This window comes from Benincasa hispida, chromosome 12 (assembly GCF_027475165.1).
Source record: "Benincasa hispida cultivar pf3 chromosome 12, pf3_genome.v1.1, whole genome shotgun sequence".
Taxonomy (NCBI): domain Eukaryota; kingdom Viridiplantae; phylum Streptophyta; class Magnoliopsida; order Cucurbitales; family Cucurbitaceae; genus Benincasa; species Benincasa hispida.
Window position 1 is genome coordinate 702,799 of NC_143489.1, and position 20,314 is coordinate 723,112.

The 20,314-nt window shown below is 36.0% G+C and overlaps 2 protein-coding genes across 3 annotated transcripts; one reads left to right on the plus strand and one right to left on the minus strand.

The window, feature by feature from the left end:
- Window positions 1-963: 963 nt before the first annotated feature.
- Window positions 964-7,271, plus strand: SWI1 (SWITCH1). The gene is made up of 11 exons (XM_039051293.2): window positions 964-994; window positions 1,448-1,476; window positions 1,850-1,900; window positions 2,774-2,903; window positions 3,060-3,163; window positions 3,256-3,923; window positions 4,029-4,412; window positions 4,708-4,825; window positions 4,910-4,993; window positions 5,805-6,428; window positions 6,900-7,271. Exons 1-11 carry the CDS (start codon window positions 964-966, stop codon window positions 7,053-7,055), a joined length of 2,379 nt encoding a protein of 792 aa, XP_038907221.2. The 3' UTR covers window positions 7,056-7,271.
- A 795-nt stretch (window positions 7,272-8,066) lies between these two features.
- BIOF (biotin F) lies at window positions 8,067-19,830 on the minus strand. 2 transcript variants are annotated; one of them, XM_039018795.2, is made up of 11 exons: window positions 19,342-19,830; window positions 17,375-17,514; window positions 17,162-17,269; window positions 15,830-16,068; window positions 15,675-15,716; window positions 10,780-10,867; window positions 10,375-10,508; window positions 9,597-9,685; window positions 9,296-9,449; window positions 9,129-9,197; window positions 8,067-8,428 (listed from the first exon to the last, which is right to left on the minus strand). In XM_039018795.2, exons 1-11 carry the CDS (start codon window positions 19,589-19,591, stop codon window positions 8,299-8,301), a joined length of 1,443 nt encoding a protein of 480 aa, XP_038874723.1. In that variant the 5' UTR covers window positions 19,592-19,830; the 3' UTR covers window positions 8,067-8,298. The 2 variants fall into 2 exon arrangements, with proteins under 2 accessions (XP_038874723.1, XP_038874724.1); XM_039018796.2 differs by having other exon boundaries at window positions 9,296-9,446; window positions 19,342-19,829.
- Window positions 19,831-20,314: the final 484 nt, after the last annotated feature.

The following is a 20,314-nucleotide window of genomic DNA, read 5'->3' on the forward strand; positions in this document are numbered from 1 at the left end:
GGAGAATAAATTATCCAGAACATAAAATTAAATAAAACTATAAAATAAATATATATATAATTGTACCATAGGTACAAAAAAAAAATATACATTTTAAAGTTAATAATAAGTTCAACTTAGTTTAAGTTATTTAGATGAACCCATAAACAAACTAAACTATAAAGTTTTCATTTATTTGAAACCAACCAAATCCAAATAAATTGATAATCTGACCCAAACGTAGGGTTGGATTAATCGGTTTTGTTGGTCCTCGAATGTTTTTTTACATCCCTACTTCCTATGGGTAAAAAGCGCAAATTCTGTTTTGGGGGTAAATCTGTCATTTAAAATTGTTAATTTTTATTTTAATTTATTTTAATCTTTTAACTGTCTTCGTTGTAGATAGGGGACCACGGACATGGAACGGAAGGGAAAGGTCACGTGAGATGCAACACGTCCGGTAAAATTTTAATGATTACTTCTTCTCCTTCAAATATCACTCCCTCCCCTGGGTTTCATGCAGATCAAAACTGAAATTGATTTCGCTCTATTTTTTTTCTTAATTCTCTCCCCAAATTAAACCTCAAGCTTTCGAATAGGTTCTGCGATCTCTTCTCCCACTTTTCTTCACTCTTTTTCTTTGATTTCCTGATGATCAATATGAGTCTTGAATTCAATCTGTACTGTTCTTCTTTTTCTAATGTTTCTGATCTCGATCGAGTTTCATTTTGTTGTAATTTTCTGTTTAAGATTGTTTGTTTGGTTCTTGTTTGGAATGTCCATGGAAGTCTTTAATTAATATCATCAGTTTGTTGATCTCTTTCATTGTGTACGTACTTTTGAATTTATTCCAAGTAAGTACACTTCTCTCTTTTCCTTCCAATGTGTTGAACTTGCTGGACTTTTCCTACACCTTTTTTGTTGAAATGTTCGTACACTGTTTTTTTTTTTAATCTGATCCGTACGGCGTTTCAAGAACTGGACATGGATCAAATTGATATGGCTGGCTACATTTGTTATTTATGTTTCTTTTCTCTTTAATTATTTGATCGAACTTGAGCTAGATAGATCGTTGTGTATAAGTTGGAGTCGATTGTTTAAGTGTCGATCATTTGCGGTTTACGTAGTGTAGGATTTTGAAGCTGATCGATTTTGTTTAATTTTCGATCATGTTCGAGTTGCAAAAACAGTAAAATAGTGAAAGTTTCCGCAAAAAGATCAGAATAATCTTTTGACCTAATTTGCTGCTGCGTGTACTTGTTTTCACTTTAGTTTCTACTTTGTTTTTTTTGTTTTCCTTTTTAGACATGTATTTCAATTATTAGAACGTTTCCAGTCAACTGAGTGAGTCTGTTTGGTTGCTACTGCATTAAATATTTATCAATTATAGAAATAATATTTGAATCCATTCTCTCCCGTTGTTCGTTTTCTGTATCTCTGCCAATTTCTTTTTGTCTCTGAAATTCAGGGTCTGAAAATATTGCTATTTCGGTGCTTGTAAGCTTTTTCTCACGTTAGCCGCAATATTAAACTCATTTCCGTTAATAAACCAATAAAGCCTTTTGTATTGGACGAATCCCCAGAAGGAATGTCTCTCCCCAAGCCCTTCCGCGATTCACGATTTCCTTTTAATTAAACATAAACCACCCATTTTCATTTGAGGAAAACCCTCGGTAGTTGTAATTTGGCCATGTGTATTTATTTAATTCGTATCCGTAAATTAACAAAATGCAAGGTCCCATAAGGATCTTTCTTTTATTCAGTTTTTGCTTCTTTTTTTTTTTTAATTTCTTTTTAGGTTAACTATATTTTTTAATTCTTATTTAATTGATTCCACTGTTAACAAATCGTTACATGGACAGTTTTTCAGGTGTTCAGAATTATGGAGGCAAGCTCGTGCGTACTTGATGATGCAGCTGAAGTTTGCACCATCTCTCTCTCTCTAATATATATATACACTCCTGCAACTGAAATATATTCGTATATTACCCAACTTGCAATCCCACGCGTTTTCACATTCTTCATGTCCACGGTTTTCTTTTCTATATAATGATACAATTTAACTTTCACTAAAATCTCCTTGCATAAGATATATTTCAATCTTTTCCTCGCCACCCCCCCCCCCCCCCACAAAAAAAGAGAGAGAGAGAGAGAGAGAGAGAGACAGGGACCCTTATTCGAACCATGACTTGATTTATTACACTTACTTTTTTTTTAGAACAATTTGTTTCGTTTACTTGAGCAAAACATACAAAGCATGTACACAAAATATTAATAATATAGAACAGAAAAATATAGAAAAAAAAATCCATACGGAGCATTTGTTACAAAGACAAAAAAGAAGGGGCGAAAAGAAAAAGATGGTACGCCCATAATTAATGCACATACTTTTATGTCCCCAAAAAGGATATTTACTTCTGAAAATTTACTTTTTCTGCACCGTGTATGTGTCGCAGCTAAAAAGCAAAATATAGCTAATGATGAGATTAGAAAACCACATGCACGTAACAACCTATAATGCAAATTTCTCTTTCAGAACATATTTTTGTTGTATATATATTTGGTGCAATATCACACACGCGCACACAGGGAGCCGAGTTTGTTACTATGAATAACCGTTTTAGCTGCATGGTCTGGGATATAGTATTGTAGGAGGGTTTGTTTCTCGGTTATTTGCATTTAAAGGGAGTTTTGTGGGTGTGGTAATAATATTAGCAGTCGACATATGTAGCTTGTATACTTTTGCTACGAATAGAAAATGGATATGTTAAATATTGTGTTTTTGTTTGAGCAGGATATGAAATTAGCAATGTACTTGAAGGACAAGCAGGAACATAGCTCCGTAGACGCCGCACAAACCCCTGCTTCAGCCAGACATGCACTGCCACCATCTTCAGCTCTGGCTACCCCGAGATGTACCGCTGGTAATGACAACAACCTCCTCTCCTTCTGCTTCGAGATTTTCATCGATCTTGTCCCCATTTTGCCCTTTGCTTTCATTTAAGTTTATGTCTATGCGATCACTATGGTAACGTTCGGATAAGTGCGACTCATCTTCCCATTTGGCTTTCATGAATCAGAGGGTTACCTGGAGCAAATAAAAGTGGGTTCTTTCTATGAAATAGACCACTCAAAGCTCTCATCTTCTGCCCCAGAACAGCTAAGGGCAATCCGGGTAGTCATGGTATTTTACCAAATTCACAGAAACCCATATTTATGATCTTTGGGCATCAAATTTCATGTCATTATCGTTCCTTGTTCATTTCGATAATGCAGGTGAGTGACAAGGATGAAGTCAATGTATCCCTGAGATATCCAAGTGTTTACTCGCTTCGTACACATTTCCGTAACTGCGAGAATCCAAATGGAAAAGAGCTCCCTGGACTCAATGAGAAGTATATAATGAGTACAAACATTGCTCGAGATGTACTCTACCGGAGAATACAGACTACGGAAATTGCAGATAGAAGGAATTCCTGGAGCTTTTGGATCGCACCGCCGGAGAACGCTGAGAGAGATCGAAGCTCGGCTTCGGGTGGGCAGGTCAACAATGCAGCTTCGAAGAAGGGGATTTGCTGGTCAGAACTCAAGTTCACTGGGATGGTCCAGTGGGGTAGCCGGCGGCAAGTTCAATACATAGGTCGGCACGAAGATAAAAAGATTGTGGTTTTGTCAAAATCAATCGATCAGCTGGAAGAAGCAAAAAACGAGAGTTTAGGGGAAGTGGAAAAGAAAACAGATCAGGAGGATGGGGAAGAGATATTTAAGGTCGAAGACACATACGGGAGACGGAACAACCTCAAGAGGAAGCGCTATAGCCCTAGAAACATTCAGAAGAAGAATCTCAAGAATGCACCTCCTGAAAAGAAAAATGGGGTAAAACTCCGTAATACTGGTAGGAAAAAAGAACTGAAGAAATCCATTGATAGATGGTCCATCGAAAGGTGAGAAACCATAACCACAATCGAATAGTTACTCGTTTTTAACTTTGAAACTTCCAAATCAGTTTAGCTGTCTCTTAATGGATTGCTTTGATCATTCCATTGAAGATATAAATTAGCGGAGGAAAACATGCTGAAGATTATGAAGGCCAAAGGAGCAGTCTTTGGGAACCCAATACTAAGGCCAGCCCTGAGAGGTGAAGCTCGAAAGCTGATTGGTGATACAGGCTTGCTGGACCATCTACTGAAGCATATGGCCGGAAAGGTAGCACCTGGTGGAACTGACAGATTCCGTCGCCGACATAATGCCGATGGTGCAATGGAATATTGGCTGGAGAGTGCCGATTTGATAAATATCAGACGGGAGGCTGGAGTGCAGGATCCATATTGGACACCGCCACCTGGTTGGAAGCTGGGTGATAACCCTACTCAGGATCCCATTTGTTCCAGGGAGATCAAGGAGCTCCACAATGAGATTGCCAAAATTAAGAAGTAAGATCTTTCTTTGTTTTGTTTATGGTTTATTTATATATGTAGATGGTCATTTTTCCTGGCTTCGAAATCTTGATATCTTTCCCCAAGTTCTTACCGGAGTAGCTGTCTGAAAAAAAATTACTAAATTTGGAATTTGGCTGCCTCTAGTAATCACTGTATACATGTTAAAAATACAGATTTTAATTCTCCTTAGCGCTAGTCTATCCTTTATCCATTGTCTAATTTTCTATCTGCTTGATTTTCCCGAAATATTGGCCTTTATTTGCATTGTTTCATCGGGTAAAATGCACAGATACATACAAGAACTGGCATCTGCTAAGCAACAAGATTTAAATATCGTGACTCAACCGAATTCTGATGTTACATCTACGAGTCTGGCGCACGAAAAACATTCCTTGACTGCATTAAAGGTGAATTTTGAAACGGACTAATTAGTTCTTTCAAGGCCCAATTACGCTTACTTATTATTTCATTTTATATATGATCGATGACAGGAAATCTTCAATGAATTGATGAATAAAAAAGTAAAAATCGAGGAACAGCTAATGGAAATTTCACAATCACTGCGTGGAATGGAGGTAACCAAACACGAAACATATAATCTTTTTATTTTTGTTGGCTGTTGTCTGTGATCGGGCACGTGGTTTTAAATTTTCGTGTTTTAGTGAATCTGCTTGAACCACGTGTTTATGATAGAAATCATGTGGTAAATTTTGTTTACGTCCTAAAAGATAATTGGGGCAAATCTCTCTCTGTTTTTTTTTCTTTCTTTCTTTTCATACATTGGGCAGAGGGTAATTTATAGAATAAATTATGAAGTTAACTTTACAACAGAAATTCACAAGTTCACACTATTACTTTTAACACACCCCATCGGAGAAATACAAACCAATTATATGGCACTTTTCCTCATACTTCTTTATTTTTAGAAGGAATAAAACTTCCCTACGGAGGGATATTATAACGTAGCTAGAAGTTCCACGTGTCAGGGATTGAACAGGCCAAATTATTTGATAAATATTAAATGGTTTATTTATTTTTTGGAGAAAGAATGGTTTATTTATTTTGAAATAGCTATTGAATGATTTGTTGCAATCATATTACTTTTTAGTACAAGGACCACGACTTAAAATAGACGTGCAGAAAATTCAAGACTTATAGATAAATATAATAAGCTTAAAACAAAGAAGAAAAACAAATGTTGTAATTTTTCTTAGCTTCCGGAAACAAATTAAATTTGAAAAAGGAGCACCTATATACACAATCTTCTGAGTACTCAACAAATGTTTATACGTAGACCATAATCTAGAGATCTATATTTTATTCAGATAGACCGGAATGCCATTAATGCGATCAATAATTGCATTAATTACAAATGTTAAATGCCAGGAGACGACAAGGATTCTATGTTCAAAAGTCCTCGAAGACCAAAACATGTCAGAATTAGAACCACCATCCCCATTATTAAGATCATCACAACCTCCACCACCAACAAAATCAGACAGTAGTAAAAGAGAGATAAAACGGGAAGATAAGAGAGCAAGAAGAAAACAAGTGCAGGAGGAGGAGGTGGAAGAAGAAGACGGTAATATGGGATACATGGTTGGGAAAACAGAGGACAAGGCAGCAAAAATCCGAAGGCTAAAGAGTGGGTTCAGGATTTGCAAACCCCAGGGTACGTTTCTATGGCCAAATATGGCAATGTCCCCTCAGCTGCAGGATGACCCTTTTGTGGTCCCAACCCCACCCTCAGCTAATTCCTCAACCACGGCTGCACCACGCCTGATCTCACTCTCACCCTCCTCAATTGGGCCCCACCCCACATCTCCTGTTAAGCCATTGGCCAGGCGTCCACTCACCACCACCACTACTATCTCAAATATCACATCAAGGCCTAATCTCATCAACCTTAATGAGGTTCCTCCTCATGGACCTTGCGACCTTGCTTTCTGTGGTACACTCACCTACCAAAGAAGGCACTCCAACGCTACCGCCTGCCATGACTTGCCAAATGTATGCATCTCTCACTCCTTGAGCGCTTTTTTTTTTTTTTTTTAATAACATTTTTAAATATTTTTTTCCTTTTATTATTAAAGGGATGCATGCAGATGACCATAGGTTGTTGCACCCAAGTATTGGTCTTTTAAAAATTAACCTTACAAACATCATTACCAATCAATATCCATTAGTTTCCTTGTTTTGTTATACTTTTTTTCCTTCTTTTTAAGGATGTTTTCAAATTGAAGTAAAGTTATAGAAACTCAAAAAAGGCTTTTAAGAACTTGGTTTTTCAAAATAAGAATTCAAAGGTTCAATTAGGATAGGTGAAAACCATGCATGATAAAATAAGTACAATTTTAAAACCCAAATGGGTATGAAAAGGGTGTCTTAGTTTTGCATTGATCTTCTTTTTTCATTTTGAAGTTTTTAATCAAATTTGAACGTAAATAATCTGCTTTTCCCACCACTTTTCCGTATATGCAGTTGGTATGTGGAAAGCAAGAGAATGATGGTGTAGAAGGGAAGGAATGCTCGGGGTCTGCTTCGTCTACTCCTTCATGGTTGCTGATGAGAGATAAGTGGTTGTTGGATCTTGCAACCTCTAAATCATCTCTGGATCTATTTTCTGAAAGTGAGTGATTTGGCTTCGTTAGTCTTAATCAGTGGGTTTGGGGCTTAAAATATATACAGTTTTATTATATACAGCCTAACTTCATTTACTCAGTATCTTAAGAGGTGCTTTTCCCACCACTTTGTTTTTGTTGGGGGTACGGTATACCATATAAGTATAATTAGTATTGTAGAACCTAAATTGACCAACAAGAATTTTAAGGAATAGTGATTATAATGGTGTTAGTGTATTGCAATGGCATGGCATTTGTTTCGTTAAGGTGACCAAGCAAGTAAAATTGCTTGGTCAATAACAATAATACAAAAAAAATACTAGGAACACCAATTTCTTTTTATTTTTTAATACGACAAATATGAGTTACAAAAATTTGAAAATTCCAACTTTGAAAAGGTAGTTTATGTTAATCGTACAGGAGAATTTACTCGTAGAAAATGTTAAATGATGCATAAGTGAATAAATTAAGACTTATCAAATGTCATAAAGCAATCAAATTATTGGTTTATTGGTTTGTTGTGACGATTTATAACTTATTTTTATTTTTACTTTCATTTTCTAGTGGGTTTTCTTGAATTTAAAGGCCTTATTAAAACCCATCATTGCCAAATTCTTAGAGCAATCTACTAGTTACTTTTAAACTTAATCGTGGAACTACACCAATGAACTATAATCGATTACAAATAGAGTAATATTTTGATACATCCATCATTATGCTTCCCTCTTCCAACATTCACACAAAAAAAAATAATTAAAATATTTCAAAAAATAAAAAAGAATAATTTACCACATGTCAAATTATGATAGGACAATTTGGTGGAATGCACAAAGATAGATGCTCCTCGAGATGCATGCAAGTATTTTTCTTATGAATATAAAAGAAAAATAACAAGCAAACAAACAAGCACTAAAAAATTTACGTTTGATAGGAGAATGAAAATCACAAAGCAATTATACTATGCCAATGGTGGGGGGCTACAATACTTTTGGAGTTGCAAGTAGTTTGAATGGCTAAAAGCAAGGGATTTTCCACCGATTCAAATAAATTCATACGCTTTATAACAATATATATATATATGTATCCTGAAGTGCTTGCACTAGTATAACTACAAATGGATACAAAATTTTGCTTCTGCTTGGCCAAAATTGATAACCCTATTCATTCTCTTGTTTGTTAGAATGAAGTAGAGGAGATTTTCCAGAATTTCCATAAACAATCAAGGAAATCCAATGGGAGAGAGCTCAAGAAATCAAGACCTATAATCTTGCATACCTGTTAGAATTACCATTAATAGCGATATCTTGAAACCTAATGCACTGCAAGAGTGCGCTGGTAAGCTTCTTCACGTCTTCCGTCGTATGCGTTGCGCTCAAGGTCACCCGAAGCCTGAGATGCGAGTTGAAGACAACACAATGACACAGTAATTCACATCCATCATAGATAAATATAATAAAGAATGGAACTGCAAGAACAATTTACCAAATAAAGATTTTATATTTCATACTCAAGAACTTGGCTAGTCCAAATCAGAAACTCATAACTACTATTTTTAAGTTAGTTTAAGTGTGGGGTACTGGACCCAATTCCTTATCCTCAATGCATAGCATGTTGGCTTATAATACAGTATTTTCTAGAATTTTGATTTCAATTTTGACATTCATCATCTCAAACTTCTTGATGGAGATTTAATTGGTTTCTATGTGACAAGTGGTACTGACAATGGGCAGAGGAAGCATGAGGATTTGAAGAGCATACTCATAAAGAAAGCAGCTCCATTTTAAATAAGAATACATTTAAACACAGTAAGATATTCAGAGATCATTGTGTTGCATGGAACAAAAATGTAACTATCATTTCATCAAGGCCCAAGGGATCAAAATCAGTCTTGTTTTTTTTATTATAGAGTGGAAACTGCAGGAAATAGATCCACCAAGAAATGAACAATCACATATACTGAAGTTTAAGAATCACATGAAAAAGTTTAACGGGGTAATGCACAGTGAACTCCAGATGAAATTTGACAAGTAATAAATCAAGAAATATCTCAAGAACTAAAATTGTATAAGATTCAAAGAAAATGGTAAACCTGCAAGAGTTGGCTGGAACTGTAGGAGGCCTTATAGCAGTCACATGAAAACCGGATTTCAGCAAATGCCTGTTCTCCAAAAGAGAAAAAATAATAATATAACAATAAAAACAATAATGCATACTGTTGAAACAATAATTTAATGTGTAGAAAGGGCGACATAGCACCTGCTGGCTTTCAATGCCTTCCCTTCACTGCCTACAATAAGAGAGATTATGGGACTTTGGATGGGGATTCCAGTCAAATCACGAAAATCTTGCACCCGATTCCAAATTTCCCTTCTTCGCCACATTTCCCTCTTCGCCACCAAGACTGCGGCTGCTAAGACATGGTATAATTATGAAGATAGAATTTCAAGATTGGATAAATGATAAGATTAGACAATGTGCATTAAGAGTCTCTTCCAGAGATTTGCATTTTAGTATTATTGTTAATCTTAAGTCTTTTGGAATGATAAATCTACTCTACCATGGCCAGCAGCAATAAGAGGGATGGGTGCAGCAGTTGAAAATATAAAGGATCGGCCCCTTGATTGAATGAGCAATTTCCATCTTTTGCTGCTCGTGTCGAAGGAAGAAAATCATAAAGCCAATCAAAATTAATTTTCCAAAACTATGGAAAAGAAGCATAGAATGTGTTTTGCCTGTTGATACATGAGGGAACAGAGCACAATCACATAAACAGGTAGATGGAAAGCAGGCTACATGAAATTATCATTTTCTCTAAGTAAAAGAAACAAAGTAAATCTTTTATTCTTTCAAATGAGAAACCAATCTTTCATCTAAGAACAAAACAAAAGATTAACGGGCTTAACAAGAAACAGCCCACCCAAACCCAAGGAGCCAACCAACTAACTAATGATATAAACGAGGGCTATCTAATGAGTAATTCCAAACATTCTTTGAGACCCAACACCCATATCAGGAATTAAACCTAGCTTAGCTAACAACCACATCTCCCAAGCTCGCTCCAAATCCCTAAAAATTCTACTATTCATTTCAAGCCTAAGTCTCAAAGGACAACAATGAAGCCAACCTCCCATATCAAAATATGGTAAATCTAGATCATACTTCATAGGAAAATAAATATTTTGTTATGGACTCAATGAGCAATGGGCATTTTTGATAGCCAATAAGTAGATCGTTATCATCAATCAATGCACCTGAAATTAAATTCTTGATATTTTTAAAGTGAGCCGAATTTAATATAACAAATGAGAACAATGAGTATACCAACCAACAATTACCTGCATGCTATGAACCCACCAAAACACCCTGCTGCCTTGCTCAAGGTGCCAACACATATGTCAACATCTCTTTCACAGTTGAACATCTCGGCTACACCCCCACCATTTTTGCCACAAACAAATGTTCCATGAGCCTGACATTTGCATAAACAATAGTTAGATATATAATTCTTACATACATTTAGCTTTTAGCTTGACTTGAACAATACATATTACACGCCTGATATGAAAGCTCTAGCCAAACAAACTAGACACATGCAGAAGACATGAAATAGTGCCAAAGAAATAATACACCTTACACCGAAAATGGAATTGATAGCAACAAACAATTTCCAAAAGAACATAATGTCCTAAAAGAACAGCTTCAAACAATTCTACATAAACCAATGAGTTCAAGATACTTACATCATCAATAACTAACAAAAATCCATGCTTCTTGCGAAGCATTGCAAGTTCCTTCATGGGTGCAAAGTCTCCATCCATGCTAAACAAGCTGTATTGTGAATAGGATACATGCCAAACACCGACTTCAAGTTAGGACAAAGGAAAAATGTTTGGACCTAATAAATTCAGTAGAAAGATAATGGATGATGTTGCAAGAGACATTAGATTAGATCAAGTGGCACAATCACCAAAGTTGTCGACTACCAAATAAGCTACTGAAATGGCTGCTTTTATTTGACCAAATACCAATGGAACATCATCCCTGGAAAGTTGTTTCATATTTTGAATGAAGATCACCTACCAGCAGCAAATGCAGGTGTTGTAATGCAAGGTCAAATCTATTCCAAATGGTAGTTATGATTGATTCAAATGCCTTTGTTATAAAAGGCCACTAGTCTTTTGTCCTTTAATTTAACATTACAATCTGTTAAAAAAGAGAAGAGGGAAGAAAAAACAACAGGATTACGTGGAAACCCTAGTGCAGGGAGAAAAACCACGATATAAAGTCTTTTCTTATTAAAACTGATACACTAAATACACAGGGACTAACTGTATAAATAGACAGTAGGAAGCTTTAGGGGTCTTACACAATTACATAAATGCCCCTAGGTTAAAAACCCTATTTCCAACACTCCCCCTTAAGTTGGTGCATAGATATCAACAAGCTCCAACTTACTTACACAATAATTAAAATTTTGTCTCAATAACCCTTTTGTAAGAACATCAGCAACTTGTTGATTCGAAGGAATATAAGGGATGCATATATTTCCACTGTCCAACCTCTCCTTAATGTAGTGTCTGTCTATCTCCACGTGTTTAGTTCTGTCATGTTGAACTGGGTTGTTTGCAATACTGATGGCAGCTTTATTATCACAAAATAATTTCATTGGAAGCTCATTATCTTGCTGGAGATCTGATAATACTTTCTTCAACCAGATTTCTTCACAAATTCCTAGACTCATGGCCCGATACTCTGCCTCAGCACTACTTCTAGCAACAACTCCTTGTTTTTTACTTCTCCAGGTGACTAGATTTCCCCAGACAAACGTACAATATCCAGACATAGATCTTCTGTCAACAACAGACCCTACCCAGTCAGAATCAGTGTAAGCTTCAACAGATCATTTATCAATTTTCCTGAACATTAGACCTTTACCAGGAGTTCCTTTCAGATACCGAAGAATACGTTCAACTGCTATCATATGATCTTCACAAGGAGCTTGCATGAACTGACTCACAACACTTACTGCATAAGAAATATCTAGTCTTGTGTGAGACAAGTATATCAACTTCCCAACTAACCACTGATACTTTTCTTTATTAACAGGAATTCCATCATTCTTATCACCGATTTTTGCATTGTATTCTACTGGCGTGTCAACAGGTTTACACCCAGTCATACCTGTTTCCTTTAGCAAGTCCAGTATATATTTTCGTTGAGAAACTGATATACCCTCTTTTGAGTGAGCCACTTCCATTTCCAGAAAGTATCTTAGCTTCCCGAGGTCTTTAATTTCAAATTCTTTAGCCATCTCTGTTTTTAGTCTTGTGACTTCTACATCATCATCCCCAAATAAAACAATATCATCAACATAGACAATAAGAACAGCAATTTTCCCTGATGTTGATCTTCTTACAAAAAGAGTGTGATCAGAATGTCCTTGAACTTATCCCTGTGCTTTCACAAACGTCATGAACCTGTCAAACCAGGCCCTTGGAGACTGTTTCAGTCCGTATAGTGATTTCCTCAATCTACACACTTTATTTTTAAATTGACTCTTGAACCCGAGAGGGGGACTCATATAGACTTCCTCCTCAAGTTCCCCGTTCAAAAAAGCATTTTTAACATCAAGTTGGTGTAGGGGCCAATCTTTATTCACAGCTACTGACAGAAGCACTCGGATCGTGTTAAGTTTAGCCATAGGTGAAAACGTCTCAGAATAATCCACTCCATATGTTTGGGTGAAACCTCTTGCAATAAGTCTAGCCTTATATCGGTCAATCGTCCCATCTGACTTGTACTTTATAGTAAACACCCATTTACATCCTACTGTTTTGTGCCCTTCAGGCAAAGTCACCGGTTCCCAGGTTTTATTCTTATCCAGAGTTCTCATTTCTTTCATAACAGCAGACCGCCATTCTGGTTTTTTCATTGCAACACTTATGTTATCTGGAACCACTTCAGTGTCCAAGCTAGTAGTAAAAGCCTTGAACTCGGATGTCAGATTACTATATGTCAGGTAACTATACATAGGATATTTAGTACATGAACGGGTACCTTTCCTCAGGGCTATAGGAAGATCAAGTGACGCATCACGTTCTTTCACCTCTTCAGGCTTCTCACCATGATTTACTATCTGTGTATCAGAAACTTCAGTAGTAACTTCCACATCATCATTAGCACAGACTATTTCATCCTCCGTAACTTCGATCATTCCATCCTCTACAGTTTCCCTTTCTATTACTCTCTTAGTATCACTGCTCCCTTCCCCCTTGTCATGCCTGCCTTCATCATCCTCCATACATAAATCAACATCATTAGGAATACACATACCTGGACCTGATGACAGGTCTGACTCCTGCACTGGAGCCGACAATTCTGGTTCAACAGGTGACACTGCTTCCTTCCTTAGATTCTTCCTGTAGTACGTTTTCCAAGGAACTTGATTGGTAGGAAGAACCAGACTATCATGATCAGGATTAGGTTTAGACAAGGTTTGAATAGGCGCTGACTCTAAAGGAATAGCATAAGAGGACCAGTTAGTCTCTTCTTCATTTATGTTCTCCTCCTGAAGATGATTAACGGGAAAGAATGATTGATCCTCAAGAAAGGTGACATCCATAGAGACATAGTACTTTCGAGATGACGGATGATAGCACTTATATCCACGTTGATGGAGTGGATATCCAACAAAGACACACTTCTGAGCACGAGGAGAAAATTTCGTGCGGTTTGGACCATGGGAGTGAACAAACGCAACACAACCAAAAACCCGAAGAGAAACATCAGAGATCAACCGAGTAGTAGGAAAAGACTCTTTAAACAACTCTAAAGGGGTATGAAGATTAAGAATACGAGAGGGCATCCGATTAATGAGATAAGCAGCAGTAAGAACTGCATCTCCCCAAAGGTATGACGGAAGGGTGGCGGATAACATAAGAGATCGAGCTACTTCAACCAGATGCCGATTTTTACGCTCAGCTACTCCATTTTGTTGTGGAGTGTAAGCACACGAACTCTGATGAACAATACCTTTAGAGTCGAGAAATTTTCTGAAAGAGGCATTAAAGAACTCTCGCCCATTATCACTTCTTAAAATCTCAATCTTTGTTTTAAATTGAGTTTCGACAGTTGTGTAAAACTGTTGGAAAACAGAGGACACTTCAGATTTATCAGTGAGCAGGAAAACCCAGGTGAGACGAGTGTGATCATCTATAAATGTGACGAACCACCGTTTTTTCATGGAAGTAGTAACCGGTGAAGGACCCCATACATCACTATGAACAAAAGAAAAAGGATTCTGACTTGTTCCGGAATAGTGATACCCGGTTGGCTGAGGACGATTTTCCAAGGATTGTACCTGAACGGCAGATATTAATTCCGGTAGGGCGTCCTGAAAACATTCCTTTACCGCTGCCCGGATTGCCGTTCTCATGTCGAAACTTGAAGACCTATCAATAGAGGAGAATTGAGGTTGATTCTCTTCCATAACAACTAGGTTTTCGTCACCGCGCTCTGATACCATGTTAAAAAAGAGAAGAGAGAAGAGAAAACAACAGGATTACGTGGAAACCCTAGTGCAGGAAGAAAAACCACGATATAAAGTCTTTTCTTATTAAAACTGATACACTAAATACACAAGGATTCACTGTATAAATAGACAGTAGGAAGCCCTAGGGATCTTACACAATTACATAAATGCCCCTAGGTTAAAAACCCTATTTCCAACACAATCTATGAGTTTAGGGCTCCTTTATATGCTTACATGTATGACTGAATGAAGGGAATAAGATTAAACTAATCAGCACAGAGACTTATCTGACAAAAATTTCCAGTTAAATGCTCTACTTCTGACTAAACTTAACTTAAAAAACTTCCGTTTTTCAATATCACGACTCTCACTATCTGTCAAGACTGAGGAGGAAGTTTTAGACAAGCAAAATGAGCAAGCTAGGGTCAGGTGAAACACTCCCAGAACTGTTAATAGACACCTTCTTTGAAAAGGAGCACAAAGACAATTGCTCTTCCAACATTTGGAAATTGTGATGTCTTGTTGAAACCATTAGCCACCATCACATAGGATTTTTTTCTTCCTTTCTTATCCAGCCTACGAATATCTGTTGTACTAACTCTTTTTTTGGACATTTTCGACACCCAAGAACCGATCCTCCAACCTTGTTTCTCAAGAAGTCTATTACTCCTTCGAGCCTCTGCAAGGGGTTCAAGCACTGCACTAAGCTATTCGAAGATTAGCCAATGAACATGGAAATCAATTTGTAACTTCCTACCTCTGAAATAACAGCTCCAGTTCCATTGCTTATCTAAAGCTATCTGAAACTATATATAAATCAATCTGTCAATGCATCTAATTACTGCCCTTTAGAAACTGTCTTGTTATAATATTCCTTATGTAATTAACTCTAATTGGGGTATGTTCCGCGTGAGCTCCTTTAGATATTAAAGCTTTGTGATTGCTATATCAATGAAAAGTTCACTATTTTAGAAGAATAAATTATATATCATCAAAGTACGCATACTGGAGCAGCTAAGGTTCGTTAGTGGCCATTATATAGTCAAGAAAATGGATGGAAAAAAAAAGTTAGAATAGAAAAATCCACTTGTATTCAGGACCAACCTATCAGTTACGACAACTTTCTTTGTAAGTGTGCAACTTGATCTGCCCAAAAAAAAAAAAGATAATTATAATTTGAAAAGCATGAATAAAGCATCTGAGTAGATCAAATTAACATATAGACAAGGAAGCTAGAGAAAGGTAAAAAGAAAACACACAATAAATCATTAAGATGTGCCATATCACAATGCCTATAGATGAACAGTTTCACATTTCTTTGTCGCTCCGCAAGACGAATGCCATCAATAATAGATGCATGATTCAATGAATCAGAAAATATGGCAATCTTCTGATCATCAGATAAAGCTTTGCCTTCAGTTAAGAGCGAGCCAATATTTCCTATTGCTACCATCAATGCCATATTGGCTGCAAATCCAGTAGGACAAAGAAGGCAATCCTAGAAACATTAAAATTATTTCACAGCTGAGTGCATATATAAAATATTGATAAACAACAGAAGCGTCAAACCTAAAAGAATCAGAAAGAGGTTCCCATAGTCCATGATATATGCAAATTACAAACACTACGTTGAGCCAAGATGAGAATTGCTTCCATCATATACATTATTCATGCTATATAGTCCAGAAAAAAAAAATTGTTAAATGGTCATACCTAAATATAAGCTAAGCACGCTGTCTACATTGAATTTATATACCTTCAATGAGATAATGCTCAAAAAACTTGGAGACAGATATTATTTCAATGAGGATAAATAATGTTTTCACAGTTGAAAGTAGAATGTAGTAGTAATTATACTGAAGTAATTTACATATACAGTTTAGTTAGTAAAATTAGGAATGTTATACAGTTAAAATTTATGTAGCCATTTAATAATGTGAATTTACTTATATCAGGTCATATGTATATAGAAAATTCCAACCTTTTGATTCACCTACCTGTTCTTATTTTACATTGCAAATGACCATTCACTGTCCTAATGAATATTTTGACAACTAATCAAAATGCTGAAGTTTTCAAAATATTCACTAAATGAAACAGTATCTTTATACTGACATTGGGCGCTCACCTATGGTAAAAGGAGAGGCATCAGGAGCGACTCTTGCTAGAGCACCTTCAGACAGGTGCTTGCATTGATGGCCATATAGTCACGGTGGAGTATCAGAGTAAAAACTGGTCATTTTTGTGTTTAGGTTACCAAACTAGATCAATATTTAATCATCTATCAGAAACATATGTTGAAGATTTTAACTCTTACAATGTGTTTCATTTTGTATCATAGTATTTTGCATTTCCCTTATATTATAACTTCTATTTATTTAACTGTGACTTGCTTCATCGAACAACATTTGACATCTCTAAGTTTTGACAACTATGAGGCCTTTCTAATCAGACTAATGTCTTGTGTTCTGTTAACACTGAAATCCATAATCAGTAATTGGCCAAGCATTTATCTGTGTTCATAATGTGTACACATTCCATGAGAGTACTTCTGATTAAAGCATACATACTATATAACATTCAATACATACCTCTTTCTTCTTTAATTTGGCCAAGCATGATTCTAGCAGCCTATGATGGAAGGTATATCCACATATAAGAGCAGAACCCCTGGGGCCCATTCTATGTTCTAGGGCTGCCTGGTTTAGAATGGAGTTTCAGGCACTTTACAAAAAGAATTAAGAAAATACATGTACAATGGTGGCAAGAATTTCTTTTGAAGAGTCAAACATCCTTAAACACACCTTTGCAGCTGCTCTTCCTATTGTCGGATGGGAACTTAATCCCAGATAATCATTTCCAGAAAATAGAACTAACTTTTTGAATTGATGAGGATGTTCCACCAGACATTTTATGGCACCACCTTTGGTTACAATCTCATCTCCTATAAGAACAAAGCAAATTTACAATAAACAAGGAAAGATTAATTCTTTGAGGAAACATGTAGTTTTTTCCAACCAGGTGTATTGAAAGAATCAAAACTAAAGGTCCCACCGTCCCAGTAATACTAGAGAGCCCAATGACAATGTTGGACATATAGGACACTTTTTAAAGATATAAAATAATTTCACTGATGATATGAAAATTTACCCTTTTATTTAATTTATTTTACACAGGAAAAAGTAATTTCAACAACGTGAAAGTGCATGGGATATTGTAATAATACGGCAGAGTGGAAACACTATAAGACACACCAAGTAACATCAAAGATAAAGCACATGAGGGTTAGAAGAGTTTGTTATGGGTCGAGGCATGTGTTTAAACGTTGTTCTTAAAGAGTTGTACCCTTCTAAGGAAATTATTTTCTTGGTAAGAAACCAAGCTTTCAGTTAGTAAGATGAGAGAATATACAAAGGTATACATATATAAATATAAAATATATATATATATATATAAAAAAAAAAAAAAAGGGAAAGCACCTCAAGAAAAGGAAACTCCAAACAAATGCCTAGACTTGCTCATAACTAGCTATTATATAATACAATAAGCACCACCATTCAAGTCAGAGAGTATGAGTAAAAATTGTTTTGAAATGTTTTCTTGATTTGCTTTGGCCACATAATTAGAACAATTCCACAAAAATTAATCACATCCAAACGTAGGATGATTCAAAGACCTTGGAACTAAATGCTTAGATCTCTCACTGTCTCCAATATAATGCTTAGATCTCTCACTGTCTGCAATATAATGATTAGATCTCTCACTGTCTCCAATATATCAGTTAGAACTCATGAGACGCCTACTTTGTATAAGACAGAAATCTCCATACTAACATTTTGATAACAAATCATCCTTTTGTTCTGGTCGCAGACGATAAAGAGGGTGACAGAAGAGAGGCTTGCATCCATCAGAAGTAGTCAACAGCCAGAAGGTGTTGTTTCCATAGAAAGTAAGAGGTTTAAGGTAGAAGTTGATAGCAGGTACAGAGGTAGGGTAGCAAAACTAGACCGACAGAAATTGGAAGAAATAACTCTCTTTTCTGATTGATTGGAAATTTCAGATGGTTTTCAAGCTATTTCAAGAAAGGGTTCTAAGAGTGAGTTAAGTCAGTGATTTATAAACAGAAATTTAAAACCAAGGGACTCAATGAAATTCAATTTTGTGTTTAATAATTATGGGACCTATTTGACATTTTTTTTTAAATTCACAAGCCTATTAAAAACAAAATTATAGGACTTTGATCCTGAGTTTATAAAAATGGTGAAGAGATCAAAGACCTATTAGAAAATTTGAGACTTAAGGAACGTATTTGGTACAAAATTGAAAGTTTAGAAACCTATTAAAATCTCCAAAAAAAAAAATTCAAGGACTAAACCATTGTACCTAACCTAAACTATTTGATATAAGATAAACAATGCTGAGAATCCAATTTCGGAAACCCAACCCCAAGTATATTTTGTTTCCCACGACATTTTAGTTGTCTTGTGGATCAGGATAAGTTCTTAATTATCAATTCATAATTCCGACTCCCCTATTATTTTATTCTCTCCTACAGTAATTAGGTAGGATAATAGTATTTAAATACTGCCGAATTATTTGCACATAACAGTTGAAATGGTCGGACTTCTTTGAATTAAAGCATGCATGGAATATATAACAAAGCATTTGTATTCTATTGACTCTCATAGCACAGGCAATATGAACAATTCAAAATGGGACTCAAGTTGTAATGCATCTCATTCCCACATAATAAAAGCAAAAGGAAGCATACCGGAACTGGGAATGTCAAGAAGCCATTTCTGGACAGTGGACTCTGCAATTTCAACCTCCACAGAGGCCCTATCCCATGGTTGCAATTCATCGAACACCTCGAATTCATCATCTTCTTTCGCTTCAATAGGTGCTTCGGGATTGAGTTTCTCGAGGGATGGTGTAATGGGTCTCAAAGACCTGAGCAATTGAAGCAATCCAAGCTTCGCAAGCGCCTCTTCTACACAGTAATCCCACACGCTCATCCCCATTTCTCTGGAAAAGCTGAAGAACGATGCAACTCTGAGGCAAAACAAAGAGAGATGAGTAAAATTTTCAAGGCGTAGCTGAAGATTTGCTTTGAATAAGTAAAATGTTGGGGTTGGGAGAGTGTTGAAGCACTGCGTTCGTCATAAAAGTTGAAGAAATTCTGCAACAAAGAAGAACGCTTTCAGTTAGGTCTTAGTTAGGTGATAGAATCATAGGAATTAAAAGGATTTGGTTTTGGTTGGATGTTTGGTTTTATTTGGTATTTTTGTCCCTTTTTGTGAGAAAATGTAACTAAAACAATTCACTTTTTAAAAGTTCAATATTTTTTTGTTTCTTTGTTATTTTGAGATGAAAAGTTCATTAACTTTTTGGCTTTCGAGACTAATCTTTTCATTTCGGGAAGTTGGAACGTCTCATGCACGTGGTTCATTACATATTATGTGAGGGTAAATTACAAGTTGAGTCGAATTTTGAGGATAAAGTTTTTTACAAAATGGTTAGAAATAACTCTTTTTAATTTACAAAAAAAGGTCATTCATCTCAAAGAGGTCTACGTGAAATTCTCGAAAAATGTCAACAATTACTTTCTTATTTATCAAAGGAAAATACACTGCGTTCCATGCTTGAAAAAAAAAACTTGGGATGCATCACTCAAATCATTGGTCCAATTCTAGATTTGCCTTTTTCTTACCTTCCATTTTAAAAAATGGATGAGTTTTGTCCTT

Bases quoted from the DNA above. Each gene is read 5' to 3' on its own strand.
- BIOF (XM_039018795.2), bottom strand. From the start codon at position 19,591: ATGGGGATGAGCGTGTGGGATTACTGTGTAGAAGAGGCGCTTGCGAAG. The intron at 15,717-15,829 runs GTGTGTTTTCTT...TTTTTTGGGCAG, and splicing joins GCACATCTTAATGATTTATT to ATCAAGTTGCACACTTACAA. The intron at 9,198-9,295 runs GTGCTATGTCGC...TTTGGAGAACAG, and splicing joins AAGGCATTGAAAGCCAGCAG to GCATTTGCTGAAATCCGGTT.
- SWI1 (XM_039051293.2), top strand. From the start codon at position 964: ATGGATCAAATTGATATGGCTGGCTACATTT. The intron at 3,924-4,028 runs GTGAGAAACCAT...ATTCCATTGAAG, and splicing joins GATAGATGGTCCATCGAAAG to ATATAAATTAGCGGAGGAAA. The intron at 4,413-4,707 runs GTAAGATCTTTC...TAAAATGCACAG, and splicing joins GAGATTGCCAAAATTAAGAA to ATACATACAAGAACTGGCAT.